Genomic DNA, 20794 nt, shown 5'->3' on the forward strand with positions numbered 1-20794 from the left:
CGACTCCAAACCGCCTCCCTTGCACCTCCCAGTCACTTGATTGCAGGCTTTTGGCCGGACCGACGTGCGGGATACAAGGATGTCATGAGTCAGTCCTGGCTCAGCAGAAACAGGGAGTCCATCCCCTGAATCCACCTGCGTCTCTGGGCAAGCGCAAGGTCGCTTTTGGTCCGCGATTAGCCCCCTATCCGCCACCCGGGGACGCGCCACGTAGCCTCGCGACTAACCGGCTGTGATCCCTCTAGTGAGGGAGATCCGTGGAATCGACGATACATGGACTAAAAGAGCGCTAGAGTGGATCCCAAGAGACGCTAAACGCCCTCGAGGGAGACCGCAAACGAGATGGGTTGTGTTCGCTACACGGATGGACCAGCTGTGAGCTCAGCTGGATACCGCTCAAGGACCCCGTCAACGTCACTCACGAAACTTGAGAGCATCATGGATGACAATGGCGAGGGAACGAAACGACTGGAAGAGATGCTGGGGTCCGCACGTCCAGTAAAGACGGGCCATCTAAGTATCATTTCTTCGCGCTATGATCTTTCTTGAGACGGCATGCACCTATATGAAAGGTAGCGGATTCGGAAGTTTTATATAGGGCATAAAACTATGTATGTCTAAGAGCGTAGCTTGAAACAGTACATCTCTGGATGTAGTGGGATCAAAATGGCAAGATTTTCGGTACATTTGCGTATGCGGCTGCACTCGTAGCGACAGGGTGGGGCATAGTGGTTAGAAGGTGGGATCATCACGAACTACAAGAATGAATGATGTTAGCAAAGGTCCCATCGCGACCCCAATTGCTACGCCGTTTCGTTTCGTTCTGAACCGACTATAAATCTGAAAGACAAGAAATTGCGTTGGATAAGAATTAAAAGAAGTCATTATATAGCTTTGTTAAGATGATTACAGCTATAGGGCCGCCCTGAATGTTTTTACTTCTACTGTAAACGTTTCTACTGATTGATACGGGTACAGTGTGAATATTGGTTGTTTTTCGTATCATCGAGTCATACGCAACAATTATTTCTTACTGATCATTGGAACTGTTGGCTATCACTGCTGAAATATTCGCTATCGTCGTTGTGCAGATGTTCGATATGACTAATGACAAAGATGTTGACATAAAAAACGTCATGTATACAAACGCCTCGCATTCTTTACAGCTTATTGCTTTACATTTGATAGCCTGTCATGACATTGGTATCCGTATCCGTACAATCAGCGTATCTCATTCAATTCATTTGGTTGTTGAAGTTAATTATTGCAGTTATGCGCTTGTTTAGTCTTAGCTATAATGCAATTCAATTTCTTCAGGTTGAAGATTTCAATCCTTGTCTTATTTATTGTGGAAGATTTCATACTCTTTCTATGTCTTTACATAACATACAAAACATTAGGTTCTTTCCTAATGGTGTACGGTAACAGTTCAGTGAGTCGACTTCCTCAGACGTATCAAGTAGATTGGAAAAAAAGCAAAAACCAAAAAAGCATGAAATCACGCTTTTTCAGCGTTTCTAACTGTTTTTAATCCATCTTTTCAACTTTTCAAAGCATCCCAAAGACAGCATTAGGTTCTACGGTAATGTTTCGTTGTTGAATCAACTGATAATTAACACGACTCTTCTCGTGAGATTCCAAGCTGAATTTTTTTTCACCTCCTCCTCCCTAATTTCTCTTTCCACTAATCGATTAGAATTTAATGAAAAGATCCCTATTCCAAATGTTCCTTTGGCTAGAATGCCTTGGGGTTGCGTTTTGTGCGTAATAGGTGCGTAATGTACGAAGCCAACGCGCACGGCGCACTTTTCGTTTGAGTTGCTGTCGATTACGAAATTGTATGTGGAGGAGGCGGTGGGTTTAGGTGAGTCTTCTTGCGCTTCAGATTATTTCCAAGAAGATTGCTTTTCTATTGTTCACATATGCGTGGGCGGTTGCAGTGCAGTCAGTTGTTGTGTCAGCACGATCGACCGATCGATGAAAGGGCGTCCGAAACCCTGGTGCAATCACTGGCGCCTTTATTTCTCGAAGTAAATGACTAAATCAGTCGTGGCCTCAGACTTAAGCATTAGTCTTAAACGTCTATGACGTTTAAGACTAATGCTTAAGTCTATGACGTGTAAACTTGAGTTACTAAGAGAGAAAAGTAAGATAGAGCGTCCAGAAATAAGGGTGCCACTGAGTGCCCCCTACCCTCTACTAACCACATTTTCCCCCTAGTAGACTTACCCATCGTGCACTGGATTCGTAAACCTTATGAGCTGAACACAAACAACATGACATGCGAACGTTTCTGGTATTTGTTGTTAAACATAGTTTACACTAGCTACTAATCAAACTGGTGGGGCGAAAGAGCTCCTAGTAACGTTACGGTCGCGTCGTGGTAATGTGCTTCCTGTTCTTCTTACGTGCCCTCAATCCGTAAAATAAAATAAGGAACGTATGGCAAGTAGTTGAGTGGTGCATCATGCTTGCCTTACGTGTACCCAACGTCGAGGATGGTCTGAATAATAACTGGTCTAGAGCAATTTTAATAGGACACATCATGTTCGTGGAAAATAGTTCGATCATCCCCCGATCTACCTTTTCATCCGTCCGAAGTGAGTAGTAATTAGACTTGTGTGAGTGGATAAGAACACCGATTTAAGGTATCAGCTGGCGTCCGTAAGTCACCGAACTGCATATACGTTCATAAATTTTCACAATTCTGACCTGAAGAACGCTCAACATATACTTCAGTCTGATTGACTTACTCCAGAGAAAGTGGTCAACGCCAGCCATGTTCTTTATGTGATCTCATAACAAAGACGAGCCAAAGATTCAAGATGCATTCAGAAACAGATACATTCGACCAATCCTACTGAAGTGAATGGTTACTACTGCTGAACTGTCGGTTTAGTTTTTGTTAGAAATACACTCAGGTGTCGTTCACCTAGTGATCTCTTCTCCAGGTATAAGAACTTTTTCTTTGACCGTATTATGATGCTTATGTCTACCGGACTCGTGTACGCCATACGCGTTGTCACGTCCAAACAGCCCATTCCGAGGGCAGAGTGAACTGTTTCCAATGACACTAACAGTGGTTGACGGCAGCTTCGTTACTGATAAATATTAATTGTGGGGAAGAGAAGGAAGTGCTAACCTTCGAATCATTTCTTCATAGACACTGTCCACCATGAATGCTATCATCGAAGTTCATCGCTGCCATCGGTGAAAGATCTTCCTCTCGGGGAATTTACCAGCGGTAATGTTAGTGAAGGGGGAGGGGGAGAGATGAGTTCTCTTTTATTTTGTAAGATGCGTTTTTTCATTGCTACGATGGAGCTGTCGTACATAAAGCTTACGGAGAACCGTGAGTCATCCGCTAAACGGTGACTCACTCACACTCCTTCTCATTCCAGCTTTCCGGCTTCGTTGTGAAATTTCTTTTCAGCAATGTGATAATGGCTGCTTTAAATACGGATAAGGCATTTGTTGTGAAGAATGCGTCAGCGGCATCATTTGTGTTGGTCGTCAATAAAACATGCCTGATTGGCAATTTTGCTCCTTCACTTCGTGCCCCTCAAATAGGTGCAGTCATTGTAATTGAGTGGAGGTAAGTGTTATATTTCTCAGCGAACTTTATAGAAGCGCTCGTCGTACTTTTTTGGTAGCTCCGAGCGTAGAGGAAAAAAAAAGTGCAATTATTGATCCAATAATAACGACATCCAGAGTGGAAGGTACCGATTTATGAACGCTCCGTTTAGTCGAGGTTGCTCAAGTTGAAGATTTTATGCCTTATTTCACACGAAATGCACAACCTCTACCCGAACCGAAGAAATACTCCCACAAATTCTGTGATATGCACCACTCTAGGAGTTTTGGAGGCAAGAGGCCCTTATCACCAACCTTAGAGTAGATCGAACGTTTCTGCAAACTATTCATAGGTTGCATGTGACTTTTTTCTAACCATGTGCATACGTATTGTTGTGAAAAGGCGATGGGTGGTTATAAAACAAGTGACAGTCAAATCGCAGAAGATGCCCATGAATTCTTAAGGGAAGTTTGAAACACTTCTGGTCTTTTAGCATTAAGCCTCATTGCACACATCACACCTAGTCTTATCATCTGAAGCGAAGACCTTGATCTTCAGACGCGACGCGGCGCAGCTGGCTCGGCAAGGGAATAGTAGGGTTAGAGCGCTATCCGCCAATATAATACGTGCTTTTAAACACCTTTGTGATGATATTTTGGTTCATTTTCATGTTCAGTGGGAGGTTTGCGTTCCAAGTTTGTTATGTTATCTGAATTGTTATTTGCTACTGTTTGTTGTCAAAAGACGCTAAACATTGTTGAGATGCTTGATATTCTCCATTTACCATATGTTGTCTTTAGTCCTATCGATATCAAAGTTTGTGACGAGTTCAGACGTCAAACGGAAGTCTTGTTTTGATGTTACCTGCACAATTTTGCCCTCTTTTGTTTTTGCTTTTAGTTCTATGGGTTTCTGCAACTAGGTTTTACTAGCTCATGGAGAGGTGCTTTAACACTTTTCATTTTGTAGCAATATCAAGATCCTGACCCTGTATAGCTAAATATTACATTCCTTATTAAACCAGAATGTTGAACAATACTATTACATCTGTCATTCCTCGAAATACACACGTTACTCATAGCGAGGACTTTTTTCTACTTTTTTCACTACCAAACTTCACGATTTCACCACGGATTGATGTCATACTATAGTCGGGTGAAGAGCGACATGAAGCTCAGTGCAACTGCGCTCGGAGTTGGGCGGTAGAGCTAACGATTAGGAACGAGGAGGGATCCTTGTCAGTACCACTCATCGCTGCAGTTCGCTATATTCCCACTTCTATCTCCACCGCAGCTCTTCGAGCGCACCTGCTTGCCCAGTTGCACAGGTACCATTAGCTTGACAGGACTACTTGTTGTTTTCTTGGAAATTGGAATCTCATCAGTATTTTACTAACCCATATGTTCGACGCAATCCAGTTACATTTTCTAATATTATTCCTTTGGTCATATCATCTTATATGTTTCTCATCAACCAAGATAGTTATGTATTGGATGCTGTTACTTAAGCTTCCTTACCTGCTTACTTATATACTGCTTACTTTCGTAGTTACTGCTCTTACTTACGTGTTTACGCTTGTAAAGGTTCCTAGTGGTGGACATCTGCGTAGAGGTAATGGTAGCAATAACAATAATATAAACATTCTTATTATATTAGAGCTAACGCCACTTGAATAATCGAAGTGGAATTCTCATTCATACGTGCGGCAATTGCGCGCTCTAGCACTGCTAATGCTTGGCCGAGCTAATCGCGCCGCTTGGTGAGGTATCGCCATATGATAGTACATATGCCAGCAGTCCTCAAGGGTGAATCAGTTGAGTGAAACTGAGAGTGAAAATAATAACTTAAAAAAGAATAAAGTCGAAACTGCTCGGGTGGGTTTTCGGGCTACGGTAGTGACTGCTCGTATTCGCTCTACGCCAAACCTTTGTTGGGGCGTGGATGGGTGCTGCGGTTAAGTTGTTCAACTTTGATGTCATTAGTAGTTGATTTGTTATTTCATGCAGCTTGCGAACAGTGATACTGGTTCAATTATCCATATTTCTACTACTTGTTCGCATCCTTTGTGTTTGTATGCAGGGATTTGAGCCAGTTAGGTAGACATGCACACAGTCGCTGTTTTATAAAATAGAATTTACTTCAAATTTCATTGAACGTACCATGTATTAGTAACTGTTAAGCCAAAAATTAGTGCATATGGTCCTGTGTATTGTATTTTTAGCTTTTCATCGAACGAATGTATAAATAGGATAGATATTATTAACTGGAACCCATATAATGGTTATAACACAATGGCTTTACGCTTAGCAAGCGAAACAACGGACCCTTACCCCAAGGTTTTATTTTTACTGTTCCTTACAGTTTCTAAGGAGAATTTATTTTTAAAATTAAGTGTTACGTGATTTTTAATCTCGTATTTTTCGTTTTTCTGCGGAGAATTTTCGCAATGACAACTTAACAATTTTTAGTTCATTGGGAGCTTCTACACTTGCGGATGTATTCGCTACAAGGAGGTTCCGTTAACAAACCCAGCAATTTTCAATGACGTTATTGGAGTGGTTGATGACAGTCGCGGCGTTCTAGAGAGGAAATACATAGGTATTTTAACTTATTTATTATTTATACGATGCTTAAGTTATGTAGATATGTCTGTAAGTTTAAATTCGGCATTAGCGGTGTGCTATGAGCCTTTTTTTTAAAACTAGACACTTATTTCATGCCGAAAAAATTGATCTTATTTTTTGTTGTAACCATTGTCATGCTTTTTATTTGTAAGTCTTGCCAATGAACAAAAATAGGAGTTATTACATTATTCTACGTATCCTTTAGAGTTCTAATGAGAGACCCTTCTCTAATCTCAGTTTTCCTTGACATTCCCTCCAACCTTTAGATTCAGAAAAGGATTCTAGTGAAGCTTAATTTTTATTCATAATTCTTGCTCTTGATTGTAAGTGAAATTTAGGGAAGTTATGGGCCACTGTTATGTATTCTGACTTTCCATTTGGAGCGTCGTGGATTCTGTGTTTTGTAGACAAGTACATGGGGGAGACTTCTGACTATGTGAGTTCCAGTTGTTTTACGTATGTTCATTGGATTTTGGACTGTAGGAAGGATTTAACTTTTGATCTCCAGGAAAATAAGTTTCCTTACAAAGGAATAGTTGGCGCAGTAAACGAAGGCCCAAGAAGGATTGCTAACTACATTACTTCGCGGGATTTCCCTCACGATGTTCGGTTTTTCACTGGAAGAGACGTGTACGTTTCCTCCTTGTGGTTGATGTAAAGCCTAGTTTCAGTCTAACAAAAGCAAAAACTTGAAATCATTTGAGAACAATATTTTTTTTGCAGTATTTTAGAGGAAGGAACGAGGCAGATAGTTTGCTTGGACGCGAGGTGCTGTTCAACGTTCGTAAAGGAGACCCTGGTTTTGGTCAAAGCTTTTACGTGCTTGGAAAAGTTGAGACTACTGAAAACAGGTCACCTGTCATCATTTATGACAGATATTTTGCGGTAGGCTTTTCTTTGAAATAGGGTATTATGGTTGAGACCGGAAGTTGGTTATTCAAGGGTTAATTAAAAATTAGTAGCTCTTCGAAGATATTGCAGCTGCGAAGTTTTGTTTGTGAGTAATCTCTTGCGATGGTGTGTATTCATTCATGTACGCGCAAATGTTGCTAGCGCTATCTTCATCGATGTAAGCCGTTTTTTCTGCGTCATAGGACAAAACGTTATTACCCTTATCCCTTTACTTACTTAGATACTTACTTAAATGGCCCGTCTTCACTGGACGTGCGTGCCCCAGCATCTCTTCCAGTCGTTTCGTTCCCTCGCCATTGTCATCCAAGATGTCGTCAAGATTTGTGGGTGACGTTGACGAGGTCCTTAAGCCGCATCCAGCTGAGCTCTCAGTTGGTCCATCCGTGTAGCGAACACATCAGCCCATCTCGTTGGCGGTCTCCCTCGAAGACGTTTACCATCTCTTGGGAACCAGTCCAGCGCTCTTTTAGTCCATCTATCGTCGATTCTTCTCATGATGTGACCGACCCATCTATGTTTTGCTTTCGATATATATTGCACTAGTTCGCGAAGACGAGACGTTGCTCTTAAGTCGGAGCAGCGAAGCCCGGCTAGGTGTTGTGTGCGCCGGTTAAACTTCAGAATACATCTCTCAAGGGCTCTGTGGGTACTGACTAGTTGTTTTTTGTGAGTTTCCTAGACGTGGCCGCGCTGTCGTCTCCGCTGCGTAACAGAACGCTGGAAGAACTGTCGAGTCAAACAGATGAGCACGGAGATCTTGGTCCGTAGCTTCTCTAACGGGTGCGAATGCTGCCCATGCTGCTCTCATCCTTCCATTCAGTTCTTCCTTCAAGTCGTTTTCCCTATTCATAGCACGTCCGAGGTATACGTATGACGAAGTTATCACTACATGGGAGCCTTCAAGTTGTGCTAAATGTGCGATGCATTCAGATCAAGCCTCAAAGTCCTTTTTCTTTACAACAATTCCTTGTTGGTCTTCGAAATTCGATCCATCTTTGTCGCGCGCGGCTTCGAAGAACGTTCGGCACAGGGTCTAATCCTAATCCTCTGAGCAGCATCTCGTAGTCGTCGTTTGGGTCCTCCTCGATGTGCCAGTCACCTTGGGACAAGGAGTCCTTGAGTACGCTATCATCGTAGACGACTTCTTTTCTCCTTCGTTACCGATAGCAGATGTTCTTTTCCATCGCGTGGCTAAGTCGTATTTTCGCTTTAAGGAGACGGTGATCAGAACCACTACAAAAAGATGGTACTACTGAGATGTCAAGTAGACACCACTTCCGGTTGGTGAGTATGTGGTCGATCTCCGCATTGAGCGATTCCCATGTCCACCGACGATGATAGTTCTTAATGAAAAGAGAGTTCTCATGAAAGAGGCGAGCGGCTGACAACAGCCCGGAGAGACGGTTGCCGTTTTCATTCCGGTCCCTTAGTCCAAATCTTCTTATCCTGTTTTCCTCTTCTGTAGCCCTTCCTAGTTTTGCGTTGAAGTCTCAGACAACGAACTTGTAGGAGGACTTCTCGTTGCGAACCACTTCCTCCAGCTCTTCTTAAAACGCGTCCAATTCTGATTCATCGGCTGCTGACGTTGGTGAGTAGCACTTGTTGATGTTGGTGGGTTTTTGGCGCAGAGGGGGGAGGCGAAGAATGGCCAGACGAGGTGACAGGATCTCATGAGAATCGACAGGATGGACAACGGATGGGTGCACAACAAAACCAGCACCACCTACATCTTGTGACGGAACCTTCTTTCCACGAATGACGAGTGTACCGTCATTCATCTGTCGTACGTCGCTCCTTCTGCACTTGGTCTCCTGCAGAGATTACATGAAATTTGATACGCTCTGCAGCTCCGAGAAGGACATGCAGGTCAGCGTCTGTGGACACTGTTTTCGCGTTCTCCAAGTACACAGTCTGAGACAGTCTCCATAGTGAGTTGTGAGTATGTCGCCTTGGTCCAGAATCAAAGACGTCCTAAGCAACCTGAGATTTGATCGCCTCTCACCGGTCGCCACAACGTCTGAGACGGCAGGGCCCATTGTACAGAGTACTGAGGAAGTGAATATGTTGGCGTGGCAAAAAGACTTTTCCCCAAACTAAGCTGCCCTGCCACGGCTAGCTTAGCTTTCACGCCCAACCTATATGGATCAGGGAGCCACTTTGCGACATTTTGCTAAGACGGTGGTGAATACTAGGAGCTGTTTTGCTCTTAGCTAGGCTTCCGACTCCGAGAAGTCGGAATATCGGATGTGTGTCGAACTCCTTCTCAGCTTGGAAGACCCGGAGGGCGAACTTCCACTGTGCATCGCAGTTCGACTCTCAGAGTCACTTCTACGCCACTATGAAGCTGTAAACCTTTGTGGATGGTTCTCCTTTTAATGGAACGTTTTTCTTGTTTTATGAATTACAGCTATGAAAAGTGGTACTTTAAACAACTTTCATATTATGTGTTCTGTTACGTGAGGCTATTTCTTGTTGATATCAACAGTTTAGTGACTTGTCTTGTATTTTTAATTCTGTACCCAATAAGACCTATTTAGTAATCTTAGCTGCAGGATTCGGGGTAACCTCCAGCGTCATAGAAATTTGGTAGATTTCGAAGTGGTAGGGATTTGAACCTATCTATTTACTGATAATGGTCATTTCGGACTCAGGGAACAAAGGAAATTAGACCCTGCTAAACTTTGTTTCCTAACTTTGTTTCCTTTCCAATACTAGTTAATGGTCAGAAGAACTGGTAAAGCTAAGAACAGATGACCCTGCGTCGAGCTATCTTTTTTATTTTAAGTTGAAACTACTGGTGGAACACATTGGATGTACTGATGAACATGGGAGTAAGATTGTATGGAGTGAACAATGGGAGTTCATCAGGGACGAGTACGATCTTTTCGGAAATCGTGGTGAGACCGGTCTAGTTGCAAGTAATTTTAGAATGCTTATCAAAACTTATATTTTACAGATTACGGCATCTACAGGGTTGAAGCTATTAGGCAATTCAAGCCTGATGAGTTTCCGCGATGGAAGGTTAAAAAGATACTTAATGTTGTAAAGATCTATAAGAGTGGAAAGAATGACATCCTTAATTCCGTAAGTTAACTTTGTCAATAAGCATGGGTGTTATGTATCTTGGAAGTTGCAGCAAGCAGCTCTGCAATACAGAAGAACTCGGAACACTGAATATCTGAAAAGGGAAGGTATGAGCTAGCTCCATGTATACTTGATAAATTCGACAAATATTGTTCTAGGTGAAAGGAGTACATTTAATGAGAAGAATAGTGACTCTGGAATACAGCTGGAAGAGTTAGATGTTGGTGGCTTTCTAATATGGTGGCAGTTTTCAATTTTAATGTTTGAGCTATATTACAGGACAATTTAACGTCAAGAACATCAAGTAGAACTAGTGATCAGATATATCTAGAAAACACTTATAGTGACAGCAAGTACCGTAGTAGTACTGATGAAGAAACAGAGGTAAAAGTTAGCATGAACTAATATATCTTGTTGAAACATCTATAAGTATTTGCTCAAAAGCAATAAAAACTTAACTTAAAAAGTATCGAGTTGAGGAGCTGAGTGGAGAACGAATGCTTCGTATTAGTCTTCATTGAGTTTGTTTATCCATGATGATATTTTATGGTTCAGAATGAACTTCGCATGTATATGCACAAATGTTTGATGTCACTTAAAGTTAGAGCAGCAATGAAAGAAGCGAATCCAGAGTTATTTGAAAAGCTAGTTAAAGCTTTAATGCGTGTTTAGGTATGTTTCTCACGTTTTCCTGCAATTCTCGTTACCGTTGGTTTTTTTAAAAGTATTTCTTTGCAGCGAATTTCTGGGACTGGCTCAATTTTAAGTTCCGTTCATTTCTTCTGCCATTCTGATTGTGTGTCGCCAGCAGGTGCCTGCATTTTTTTCGTCGTTCAGGCATCTTCATTTTGTTCCTTAGAATTTACTGGAGGATTTTATTAATATTCTGAAATGTCAGGGCTTTGAATTTGTCAACTAACAAGAACTGTAGTTTTGATTGCTGTGATTGATGTATGTGTGGAATTGTGAAGGGTTTTCTTGCTCGCCAAAGATACGGATAGATTTATCTTATCCGTATTGCCACGCGGTCTAGTTGTCGACCAAGACTGAAGGATACACTTTATTTACAGTAAAGGTTTATACAGTATTGCCAGTACCAGATCACTGCTTGTTGGTATTGTTTATTGAAGCTGTGCGGGTATTGCGATGCTTGTTGCCTTGTTGGCCGTCGAATGAGAAAGCTGCTCGCACGGTTGTGGAACATCCTTTTATACTCAGGCAAGCGATATGGTTGCGTCGGCGAATGTCAGCATCAAGCGTTTCATGTGTTTTTCCAACCGTATTATTGAACTTTCATAGCGCAGCTATAGTATTGATATCTTTGCTGATATTACTACGCAGCGCAAGGAGTCCTGTGCCTGCTCCCGTTCCGTCCTGGATCCAAATCCATTCGTTTCAATTCATTTCATTCGACACTTCTAAATTCTTACTTCTTAGGCATTTACTTTCTGTCCCATTTTTTTTGTGTAGCTGTGCACAGTTTTCATCTTGTGTATTCGTAATACTAAGGAATCCATTTTTCGCTAGTTCTTCAGTTTCTTCTGATTCCAAGGCCCTCAAAGATATCTGTTTGTAGGAATTTGATTTATGCCCCACTTTTTGTGCAATCGTGGGGCGGGTGTAGTGTAGCGGTTAGGGGTTCCGCTTACTACACAATCGGTTCAAATCCGCCCTAGTGCTCACCAAGCCTTTCATCCCTCCGGGGTCGATAAATTGGTACCAGACTTGTCTGGGAGGATAAAAATACTGACTTGACACATCGGCTAGCCACTGCAAGTCATTGTATAGGCTAGATACACGTTCTTAAACCTCAAACGATTCTGAATTGAAGTGAACGATGGGGCGCATCCCAAGCGGATTGATTAACGCCAGAAACTTTATCCTTTAACTTTATCCTTTATCTCATTTTTCTAGATTTTTTTCTCTTCTGTTATGGTTGTTTCTTCTTAATTTGCAGTTTTTAAAGCTGTTGTTGGGTATTTGTTATCGTTAGTTTTGTGATTCATATATTCTGATTTTAAAAAGAAAGGAACTCTTTTTATCTTGTTCGATTGCTTTGCAATGGAACTAACATTAGTCATGTATGCTTTTACGTGTTAAAGAGAGGTAGTCGTGATTATGCATTATACTACGTGCTACTTATTGGTGATGCTTTTTCTTGCTTTTTTTTCTTTTCTTTTTCTTTTTCGTGCTTTTTCTATAGGAAAGGAGGTCTAGTTCCATTCTTCTATCAGATAATTTGCAGTGTCAATGAAATAGGTCACCAAATGCACAGCTATGAATTGTTTGTTCATGATTTTGTACAGTGCGGTCAAAACGACTCAATTTATCGTATGATACGAAGCTTCTGTTCATACTGCTTATCTGCTTTGATAGGCCTTATATTGTTGTCTCTGCAGATCAATAAAGATTTTGAGGATTGTTTGATTTACCTATAAATCTTAGTGGAATTTTGCAATAATACTGCATGATATATTCAGTGAATGACTATTTATTTCACTTTGAGAACTGTTTAGTGGTGTGCTTTGTGATACTATTGTTGTTTCACGTATTTTCAGGGATTCCTCGAAAATATGTAGTTGTAAAAAAGTGATTTTAAATTGACCGTTGCAAAAAGCGTGGGGTATCTCGGCAGGAATGCGCGGGTGTCCGGAATATTGGCTCACATCATCAGCGTAGCTAAACTAATGTAGTTTTAGTGGTTTCCAAAATTATCGGTTCTGGTCCCTGTTTGGAATTTCTTGGTTTTATATCTGTGTTCATGTAGCTAACGGACTTTCAGACGCACATAGATTCATGGGATTGGGTTTATCTATCCAGAGATAGTGTATACGGATCCCGTTCCAATATCCCAATGTACAAGCCCAAGAACATTACACGTTCGTCTCCAAGCTTTGTCACAATTCGCATTGTTCTGCATTATCGAGAAACTAGAAGCTAGTAGTTCACCCTCCAGTTATGGACTGAGGATGAGCGGTTGTTTAAAATGAAGACGCCGTGGTGCTGGGATTTCAGAAAATTCACGAGGCGAAGATTCATGATTCCTATCGTAAATTCATAAACTGATTACCCCACTTCAAGTTTTTTTTTTTCAAAGGATACACTTCATGCACGTTCATGAACTAAGAAGACTCTGAATTCAAGTTGGACGCGTTGGGATATCTGGTACTCAGTGGCGCCCTTATTTCCCGATGCTCTGACTTACTCTTTTCTTCTAGTAACTGAAGTTTACATGTCATAGATCCTCTACGACCAATGCTTAGGCCTTAGGGACCCGATTGATTTGATTATTCACTTCGAGAAATAAGGGCGCCGCTGAGTGCCCCCCACCCCCTAACGACACCTTACCCGGGACTTTCAGCTACATGGAAACTGTTAAGTCATTGCTGGTTGGGGACGTTTTGCTTGTCTGACGCGTAGGCAAAAAGCCTGTGTTTGCTCGACTCGACATCTTATTTTCTTTAGAATACAGCAATTCTTTAGAATAAGACGATACAGCTGTCATTGTTTGTGTTTTTGAAGATAATTAATCCGCATGTAATTATCCTTTTATTGTTGAGGTGCCCAACAACCGCCGGTTCTGCGGCTTTTGGAGCAGCTACTATGTGTGATGGCGCAGTCACCGTTTCACATGACTTCGACGCTGCTGCAGAAGCGAACTCTGATTATTCGTCAGATGAGGAGGACAAACTCTTGGAGCCCCGTTTCAAATATCAAAGGATTGAAGGACCTGATGCTAAGCAGATGCTGACTTCTCAAATCATAAGTACCATGGCTGCTCATCTCAAGCTTATTGTGGTTGGCACTCAAATGGGCTACCTTTGGATCATGGATCACTTTGGACATGTAGATCATGAACATATTCCGGTTCTCCGGCCGCATAGAAGTGCTGTAACAAAATTATCTATCGATGAGCAAGGAAACTACGTAATGAGTTGCGGAAATGATGGACGGGTTGCCGTTTCGGGCATAGGTTGTGATAACCTCAATCATGTAGTAAGTCTTTCTGTGATGCCTCGTTCTATTGCAATAAGCCCATTATTCTCCAAACCAACTCTCTTTCCTATGTTCGTTGTTGGTGAGAGAAACTTGACGATTTACGAGAAAAAGTTCTTTTCATACAAAGAGACGGTCATATTTCGTGGTGGAGAGAAAGACGGATTCATTTCTCAGTGTTCTTGGCAACAATCTCTCATAGCATTCACCAACGATGGAGGAACGAGGATTTTCGATAAGGTAACCGATCAACTAATATCCCTTATACCACCATCACACGACGTCGATCGAGCGCGCTCTTCACATTTTCCTCCAACTCACTGCTGGCTCGATGATGTTCTACTTGCTGTTGCATGGGCCGATACTCTCACTATAGTTAAAGTGACAGCGAGTGAAGGATCGCCTCGAAGAAGGGCTGAAATTCACTTCATGTGGCATCTCAACATGTTTTGTTCTGGGGTTTCTTACATGAACGGAACTTCTGGTGAACGTCCCGATATCGTTATTTTTGGCTTGAAACTTGGCTGTGATGATGCGGACACTTTGTGTGAGACAACGCCCGTGGTGTCGTACGAATCTATTGCGACAACTACGTCACCTGTACAACTTTCTCTTCTAGCCCCAAAAACATATTCGACTTACCGCCTTCTGGCCGAAGATCAGCTTAGTTTATCAGCGAAAAATTGCTCACAGCCATGGCAATTTTCGATGGCAGGATTGCCATCGTGCGAGTCGTATTTTCTTGCTAGTGCATCGGACTTGGTTATAGCAACCCCATACTGTGCGAAGGACACTGTTCGTTGGCGAGTCGAAAATGGTCTACTAGAAGAGGCATGGGAGTTAGCCTGCGAAAAACAAGCGGATCTTGAAGATACCGAGTGGAACAGTCGAGCTGTCGGTCGTATCATGATTGAACACTTGATTGCAAGTGGAAAGGCACGTCAAGCTGCAGCTAGGATGTCAGAGGTATGTGGCAAAGCGGTTTCGGAGTGGATGTGGGCTATTGGCGAATTCGAGCGTTCCTGTCTTTGTACCCTTATCGCGGAGTTTCTTCCAACTTTCGATCCACAACTTGAACCTGAATGCTACGAAACTGTGCTCCAAGCCGCACTCTATAACGATGTTGACCTCTTCAAACGTTTGGTGCAGCAGTGGTCTCCGAATTTGTATCGAACTGGGTTTGTGACAGGAATGACTTTGAAACGTATACAGGATATTGTGTCCAATCAATCAGAATCGAATCAAAATGAAGAGATTCGGTTGTACCACGCTCTGGCGCATCTATATCTTCACGAAAGAAAATTTGACTCAGCATTAAAGATTTATATCAGCTTGAAGGATCCCCAGATATTCGCTGTAATTGACAAGTATCAATTATTTGAGCACGTTAAGGATCAAGTGTCCGAGTTGATGCGTATAAATACGAATCGAGCTCTGCGCCTTCTTCTTGACAACGAAGATAACGTGCCAGCCTCGCTGGTTATGTCTAAGATTGCAGGTCAGCCTAAGCTGCAGTTGGTTTACTTATCAAAACTTCTCAGCAAAAACGAAGGAGCTGAGTTCGCCGATCAAGCCGTTCGCCTTTATGCAGAGTACGACAGAAAGAAACTAATACCTTTTTTGCGTAAAAATGAGAACTATCACATTCGGAAGGCGCTCGAATTATGTCGTCAGAAAAACTTTGTGGAGGAGATGATTTTGTTATTCGGAAAAAGCGGAAGTCATGTTGACGCCTTGGATCTGATGATTAGAAAGTGCAACCAGTTGGATAAGGCAATTGAGTACTGCAAAGAACACGACGACATAGATCTGTGGTCTCGTCTAATAGACGAAGTCATCCAGACACCTGCTCATGTCGCACATTTACTGAACCATGCAGGAAGTAGTATTGATCCTCTTCGCGTCATTGAAAAGATCCCATCTGCAATGTCCATTCCTGGACTACGTAATGCTCTTGTCAAACTGCTCCGTGACTATGCGGCTCGGGTTGAACTACAACGTGGTTGTCAAGAAGCAACGCGAGGGGACGTTCGGGACCTCTTGACGCTCCATCTCCAAATTCAAGCTCTCTCCGTTACTGTTACATCGGAGGCTCGTTGTTCGATATGTGGAAGATCTTTGTTCTTGTCATCAGACACACGCGGCACGGATCTTCGAATCTTCGGTTGCGGGCATGTCGCACATTCATCCTGTTGTTTGGAAGCGGGACCGAAGATGTTGTTAGAACCAGGGACATGCCCTGCATGTAGTGAAGCTACGAGTGACGTAACACTTTCTTGATGTCTCTACGGTCGTTCAGATTCTTTTTGTGCCACATTTCTGATCATCTCCATTTGCAGTTGTGTGTTTCTGGAATTCAATTTTCCATTTGCTATATATGTTGTAACCAGAGCCTGTACTTCAACATTGTTCCGAATGCAAACATATTCGTATCATCTTTTCATAAGCCGTACGGTTATTATATTATCAATCTTATCTAATCAACTAATAAAGTGCTGAAAGTTAATAAACAAAACAAAACAACTCCTCCACGATGGTTTACCGCCTCATCGTGGCGTGGAGGTGACTCTGGGCGTCGAACTGCGATGGACAACCGACGACGCGACGTGTGCTCTTTCTCGAGTTCTTCTGACCTCAAGGGGCGACTTTATTTGTTTCCATCGCAGATCGAAGCCTAGCCAAGAGTAAACCAGTGCCAAGATCCCCTACCGTTTGTTTTTTTTTAGAATTTGTTAGGTCAATGCAAGGTGATCTCTAACTAACAACAGATAATGAGAGCGCTCACTTGGGAAAAATTTAATATATAATCAGATCATAACGACATAAACCAATGTACAACTGCGTAAGCGGCGGCGCAATTGGTGGTGTTGACAAAGCCCACCACAATCATCATGCAACTGCACCGTACTTCATTTCGTTTTGACCCAACTATATACGTTGATGAAGGAATTCTCTCAAATCACTGTTGTGTGTGCGACATTTTCCCCTTTTTGAAAAGTGCCATTGACCATTGCGAAGCTTATGGACCTTTTAAATGATCGCAAGAGAAAGACGAAAGGAAACGACACTGGGGACAACAAGACAAGTGAAATAAGCCATACAGGTATCTAAGTGTACATAGTCTGTTGTAGGGTAGACAAATATGTGTGTACAGTAGGTCGTAAACTGATCTGAATGTTCTGAAAGCATCGTCCCCCGTGGACTGTTGTGCTACTCAGGCAGTCTATGCAACACTTTCTCGAATGCTCGTGCTTTTGTTTGAATCCAGTTCAAATATATTCTGGTTTTAAATAAATCACCAACACAACTGCGCGGTTATAACATAATAGAGGAGATATTGATCCGTTCATCAACTACATCGATTTCGTTGGTTCAACCGAATCTTTGCTCTTGTAGTAAAACTTTGATTGACTCGTAAGCTTTTGCACAGGGATTGCATAGTGAGAGTATGACAACCATTCTGATATAAGATATCCATTGAGTTTTATGCATTTCTTGCCTATTTTTGGCATAGTGGCATTAAAGCGACATGAAGTTCGGTGCAGTTGCGTAAGCGGTTGCGCTCGAAGTGGCGAAGAACCTGGCTAGCGGTTTGGATCGAGGAGGGATCAGCGCGAGCTGTACCGATGAATGGTGCTAGCAAGCCTTCTCTACGTCGTTTTTTCATGTCGTTTTGATCCGATTATAAAACTTCGGGTTTGGATGTATGCTGATTGCGGATATGATAACCACTTTACCGACTTCGTTGGGTTTATTTTTCGTTTTTTTTAATATTTGTTTAGGTTTGATGAAATTTTATCCATTGAGGTCTTCGCGATATATCAACTGCTCTCAGCGAAACATTTAATCCATGCTGCGCAGTGTTGCAAAACTTCAATGAGAAGTCGACGCAGAAAGTATCTTCTGCCCCATCAAACATTGTTTGGTAGATATGGAATTAGTATGGTAACTTAGGTACTTGAAAAGCTTGTAGACTGAAACAGATTGGAGAATGAGCATGTTCTAATGGCATGCATGGCTGCAATGGCTTACAAAGCTGAGAAAATCGCAAATGGCAGCCCGAGAGAAACTTTTTGGTTGTGCTACAGTAATGAGGTAATCATAGAAGCTCATCAGATTGGGTAATGTGCTCGAGGTGAATAATTCTTTTTCCTATTTAACAGGGCACAATCATGGATGGAAGAGCTGAAGTGAAGACTGCGAATGCTGCACTTCCTTGAGATTTATTGGAAATGGTTAGCAGTGCTCAGATGATGATTCCTCCAACAAATCCCTTTTTGGTTCTGCTATTATCAGTGGTTGTTAGGTGTTAGACTTCGTAACGAGTAGTAGTATAGACGCCTTTCTGTTGAACTGAAGAGTATATGAGGAGGAATGATATCCTGGTACCTAACGCTCACACATATAGTCGGGTCAAAACGACGTGAAGCATGGTGCAATTACGTAAGCGGCTGCGCTCGAAGCGGCATGATGGAGCTAGTGGTAGGAATCAAGGTGGGACCATCGCGACTCACAGCGATGAGCAGTGCTAGTAAGGGTCCCTGCTTGATTCTAACTGCTACGCTTACGTAACTGCACCGTGCTTCCTGTCGTTTTGGGCGGGCTATGCACATACAAAAATCATATAATCGAGTCAAAATGACATCAAGTATCGTGCAGTTGCGTAAGCGGCTGCGCTCCATCGCACCGCTTCGAGCGCAACTGCTTGGACCCTGCTTCATGTCGTTTTGACCCGACTATACTGTAGTCCTTTTCATGGACTATTGCATGGAAAAGAAGAACTATTAAGAAAAAGGAAAGAGCTCAAAAAAAGAAAAAAAAAAGAACTTGCTTAGTAATACGAGTAAGAAGAAAGGTAATCATGCATAATTACACAAAAAAAGAGTCAGATATTAAACCTACACAAACTAAGACCTTAGAAGACCGTTCGAGTGAAACAAACAAAATATTTTAGATGAATATTCTTAAATCTATACAAAAAGGAAACTATAAAGAAGGAAAGAAGCTTCGATGAGTTTGTTGCGCTCTGAAGCGAAAGAGTAGTGCACATCGTGGAATGCGATGCGTCTTCCCCATGCAACGCATTTTACGTCGACTATAAATATACTTTCCGGCAAAAATATTGACCATCCACCACGTTGTCCTCAACATTACATTGCGATGAAGAATCAATACTATCTGAGGTTTAAAGTGTGGTTGTGCAGAGAGCTCTAATCAGCTTGTTTAAAAAAGTTACTAAGAATACAAATGACCGTTCTTAAGTATTATATATCTTTCCCGTTCATTTATTTAAGAAGCATTTGAGAAGGCGATAGTTCATGAATCGACAAGTCATCACTGAAAGTGAATAGCTGTGTTAGTCAGGGTCCTAAAACCTAAGCGTTGGTCTTTGAGAATCCATTAAATGTAAGAGAAGAAGAAGATAGAACTTGAAAAACTGTACTTACTCTTCAAGCAGTCCTACTGGAAGTGAATAGCTAAGTCATATCATATAGTACATTCAACGAAATTGAAAATGGCCTCACGTGAGGCTTCTCCACTATCCACATTTCACAGTTAAAGGCATCACACCACGAATCTGGGGTGGTGCGGGTTTCAGATGGGTTATGCCTAAATGGGGTCGTAGATTATGAGGAGGAGAGGGATTCAATCTATTTCTTCCTAATTGCCGTAAAAAACGGCCCGGAAGATGCACCGTGTGCACAAGGTTGGCGCGCTCCAATCGAACTCGTCGTGGAAAATAATCCCCATAATCTACGACCCCGTATAGGCACAACCCACATGAAACCCGCACCAGCCAGACTCGTGGGGTGAACTGCCTTGAAGAACTGTTTTTGCGATCTATTGGCTTTTTTTTTGTGCGCCAATGTAAAATTCGATTAGAGCAGTGGTTAGCGGCGCCTCCCCCTCCCAACTACATTTTACTCTTATCTGAGAAACAGTACATCCAGCACAGAACAGCGGAAGCTAATACAAACTTAAGAGGAAACCAGATAACTATTTTACGAAACAATGTTGAGGGCTATATTCCCTTTGAGAACTGGAGATCCGATCTCGAGGAGATAATGTATAACTCGGATGGTAGCAGAGTAGTCATGAGGGTAGTGTATGACTGATTAGTGAGTGGAAACACTTACATATAAGCAACGTAAGCGGCATCATAATTCTGCTAGAAATCACGAAAGCTTTATTATATTCTTATTATTAAATTACTTTGCAAGCAACTGTTAATTTAAAGGCATCACTGGGAATCTGGGGTGGTGCGGATTTCTGGTGGAGTATTCGTTTACGGGATTGTAGATTATTAAGAGAACGGTGATTCCGTTCTTTTTTTCCTAACTGCCGTAGAAAACGGCCCGGAAGATACGACTTCGAGCGTTCCGGCGCACTATCTTCTACAATGAGTTCGATTGGAGCGCCCCAGCCTTGTGCGCGCCGCATCTTCCGGGCAGTTTTTTTTTTACGGGAATTAGGAAGAAATGGACGGAATCACACCTCTCTCCATAATCTAGTATCCCGTATAAGAATACTCCATCTGAAATCCGTACCACCTCAGATTCGTGGGGTGATGCCTTTAATGTTTTGTGTTGTGGTCAGATGATGG

The 20794-nt window shown here is 42.2% G+C and overlaps 2 protein-coding genes across 3 annotated transcripts; both read left to right on the plus strand.

The window, feature by feature from the left end:
* Window positions 1-342: 342 nt before the first annotated feature.
* RB195_015468 (uncharacterized protein) lies at window positions 343-11100 on the plus strand (the record flags this gene model as incomplete). 2 transcript variants are annotated; one of them, XM_064206199.1, is made up of 16 exons in its annotated part: window positions 343-517; window positions 1819-1864; window positions 3434-3595; window positions 5796-5910; window positions 6043-6172; window positions 6537-6634; window positions 6707-6828; window positions 6930-7083; window positions 9896-10007; window positions 10067-10194; window positions 10247-10301; window positions 10353-10414; window positions 10474-10578; window positions 10750-10784; window positions 10850-10866; window positions 10933-10988. In XM_064206199.1, 16 exons carry the CDS (start codon window positions 343-345, stop codon window positions 10986-10988), a joined length of 1572 nt encoding a protein of 523 aa, XP_064062079.1. The 2 variants fall into 2 exon arrangements, with proteins under 2 accessions (XP_064062079.1, XP_064062080.1); XM_064206198.1 differs by lacking the exons at window positions 343-517; window positions 1819-1864 and adding exons at window positions 3319-3371; window positions 11093-11100 and having other exon boundaries at window positions 10750-10860; window positions 10933-11005.
* A 2697-nt stretch (window positions 11101-13797) lies between these two features.
* RB195_015469 (uncharacterized protein) lies at window positions 13798-16470 on the plus strand (the record flags this gene model as incomplete). The annotated part of the gene is made up of 1 exon (XM_013453443.2): window positions 13798-16470. The coding sequence occupies one exon, from the start codon at window positions 13798-13800 to the stop codon at window positions 16468-16470; it is 2673 nt and encodes an 890-aa protein (XP_013308897.2).
* Window positions 16471-20794: the final 4324 nt, after the last annotated feature.

This window comes from Necator americanus, chromosome V (genome assembly GCF_031761385.1).
Source record: "Necator americanus strain Aroian chromosome V, whole genome shotgun sequence".
NCBI classification, from domain to species: Eukaryota; Metazoa; Nematoda; class Chromadorea; order Rhabditida; family Ancylostomatidae; genus Necator; species Necator americanus.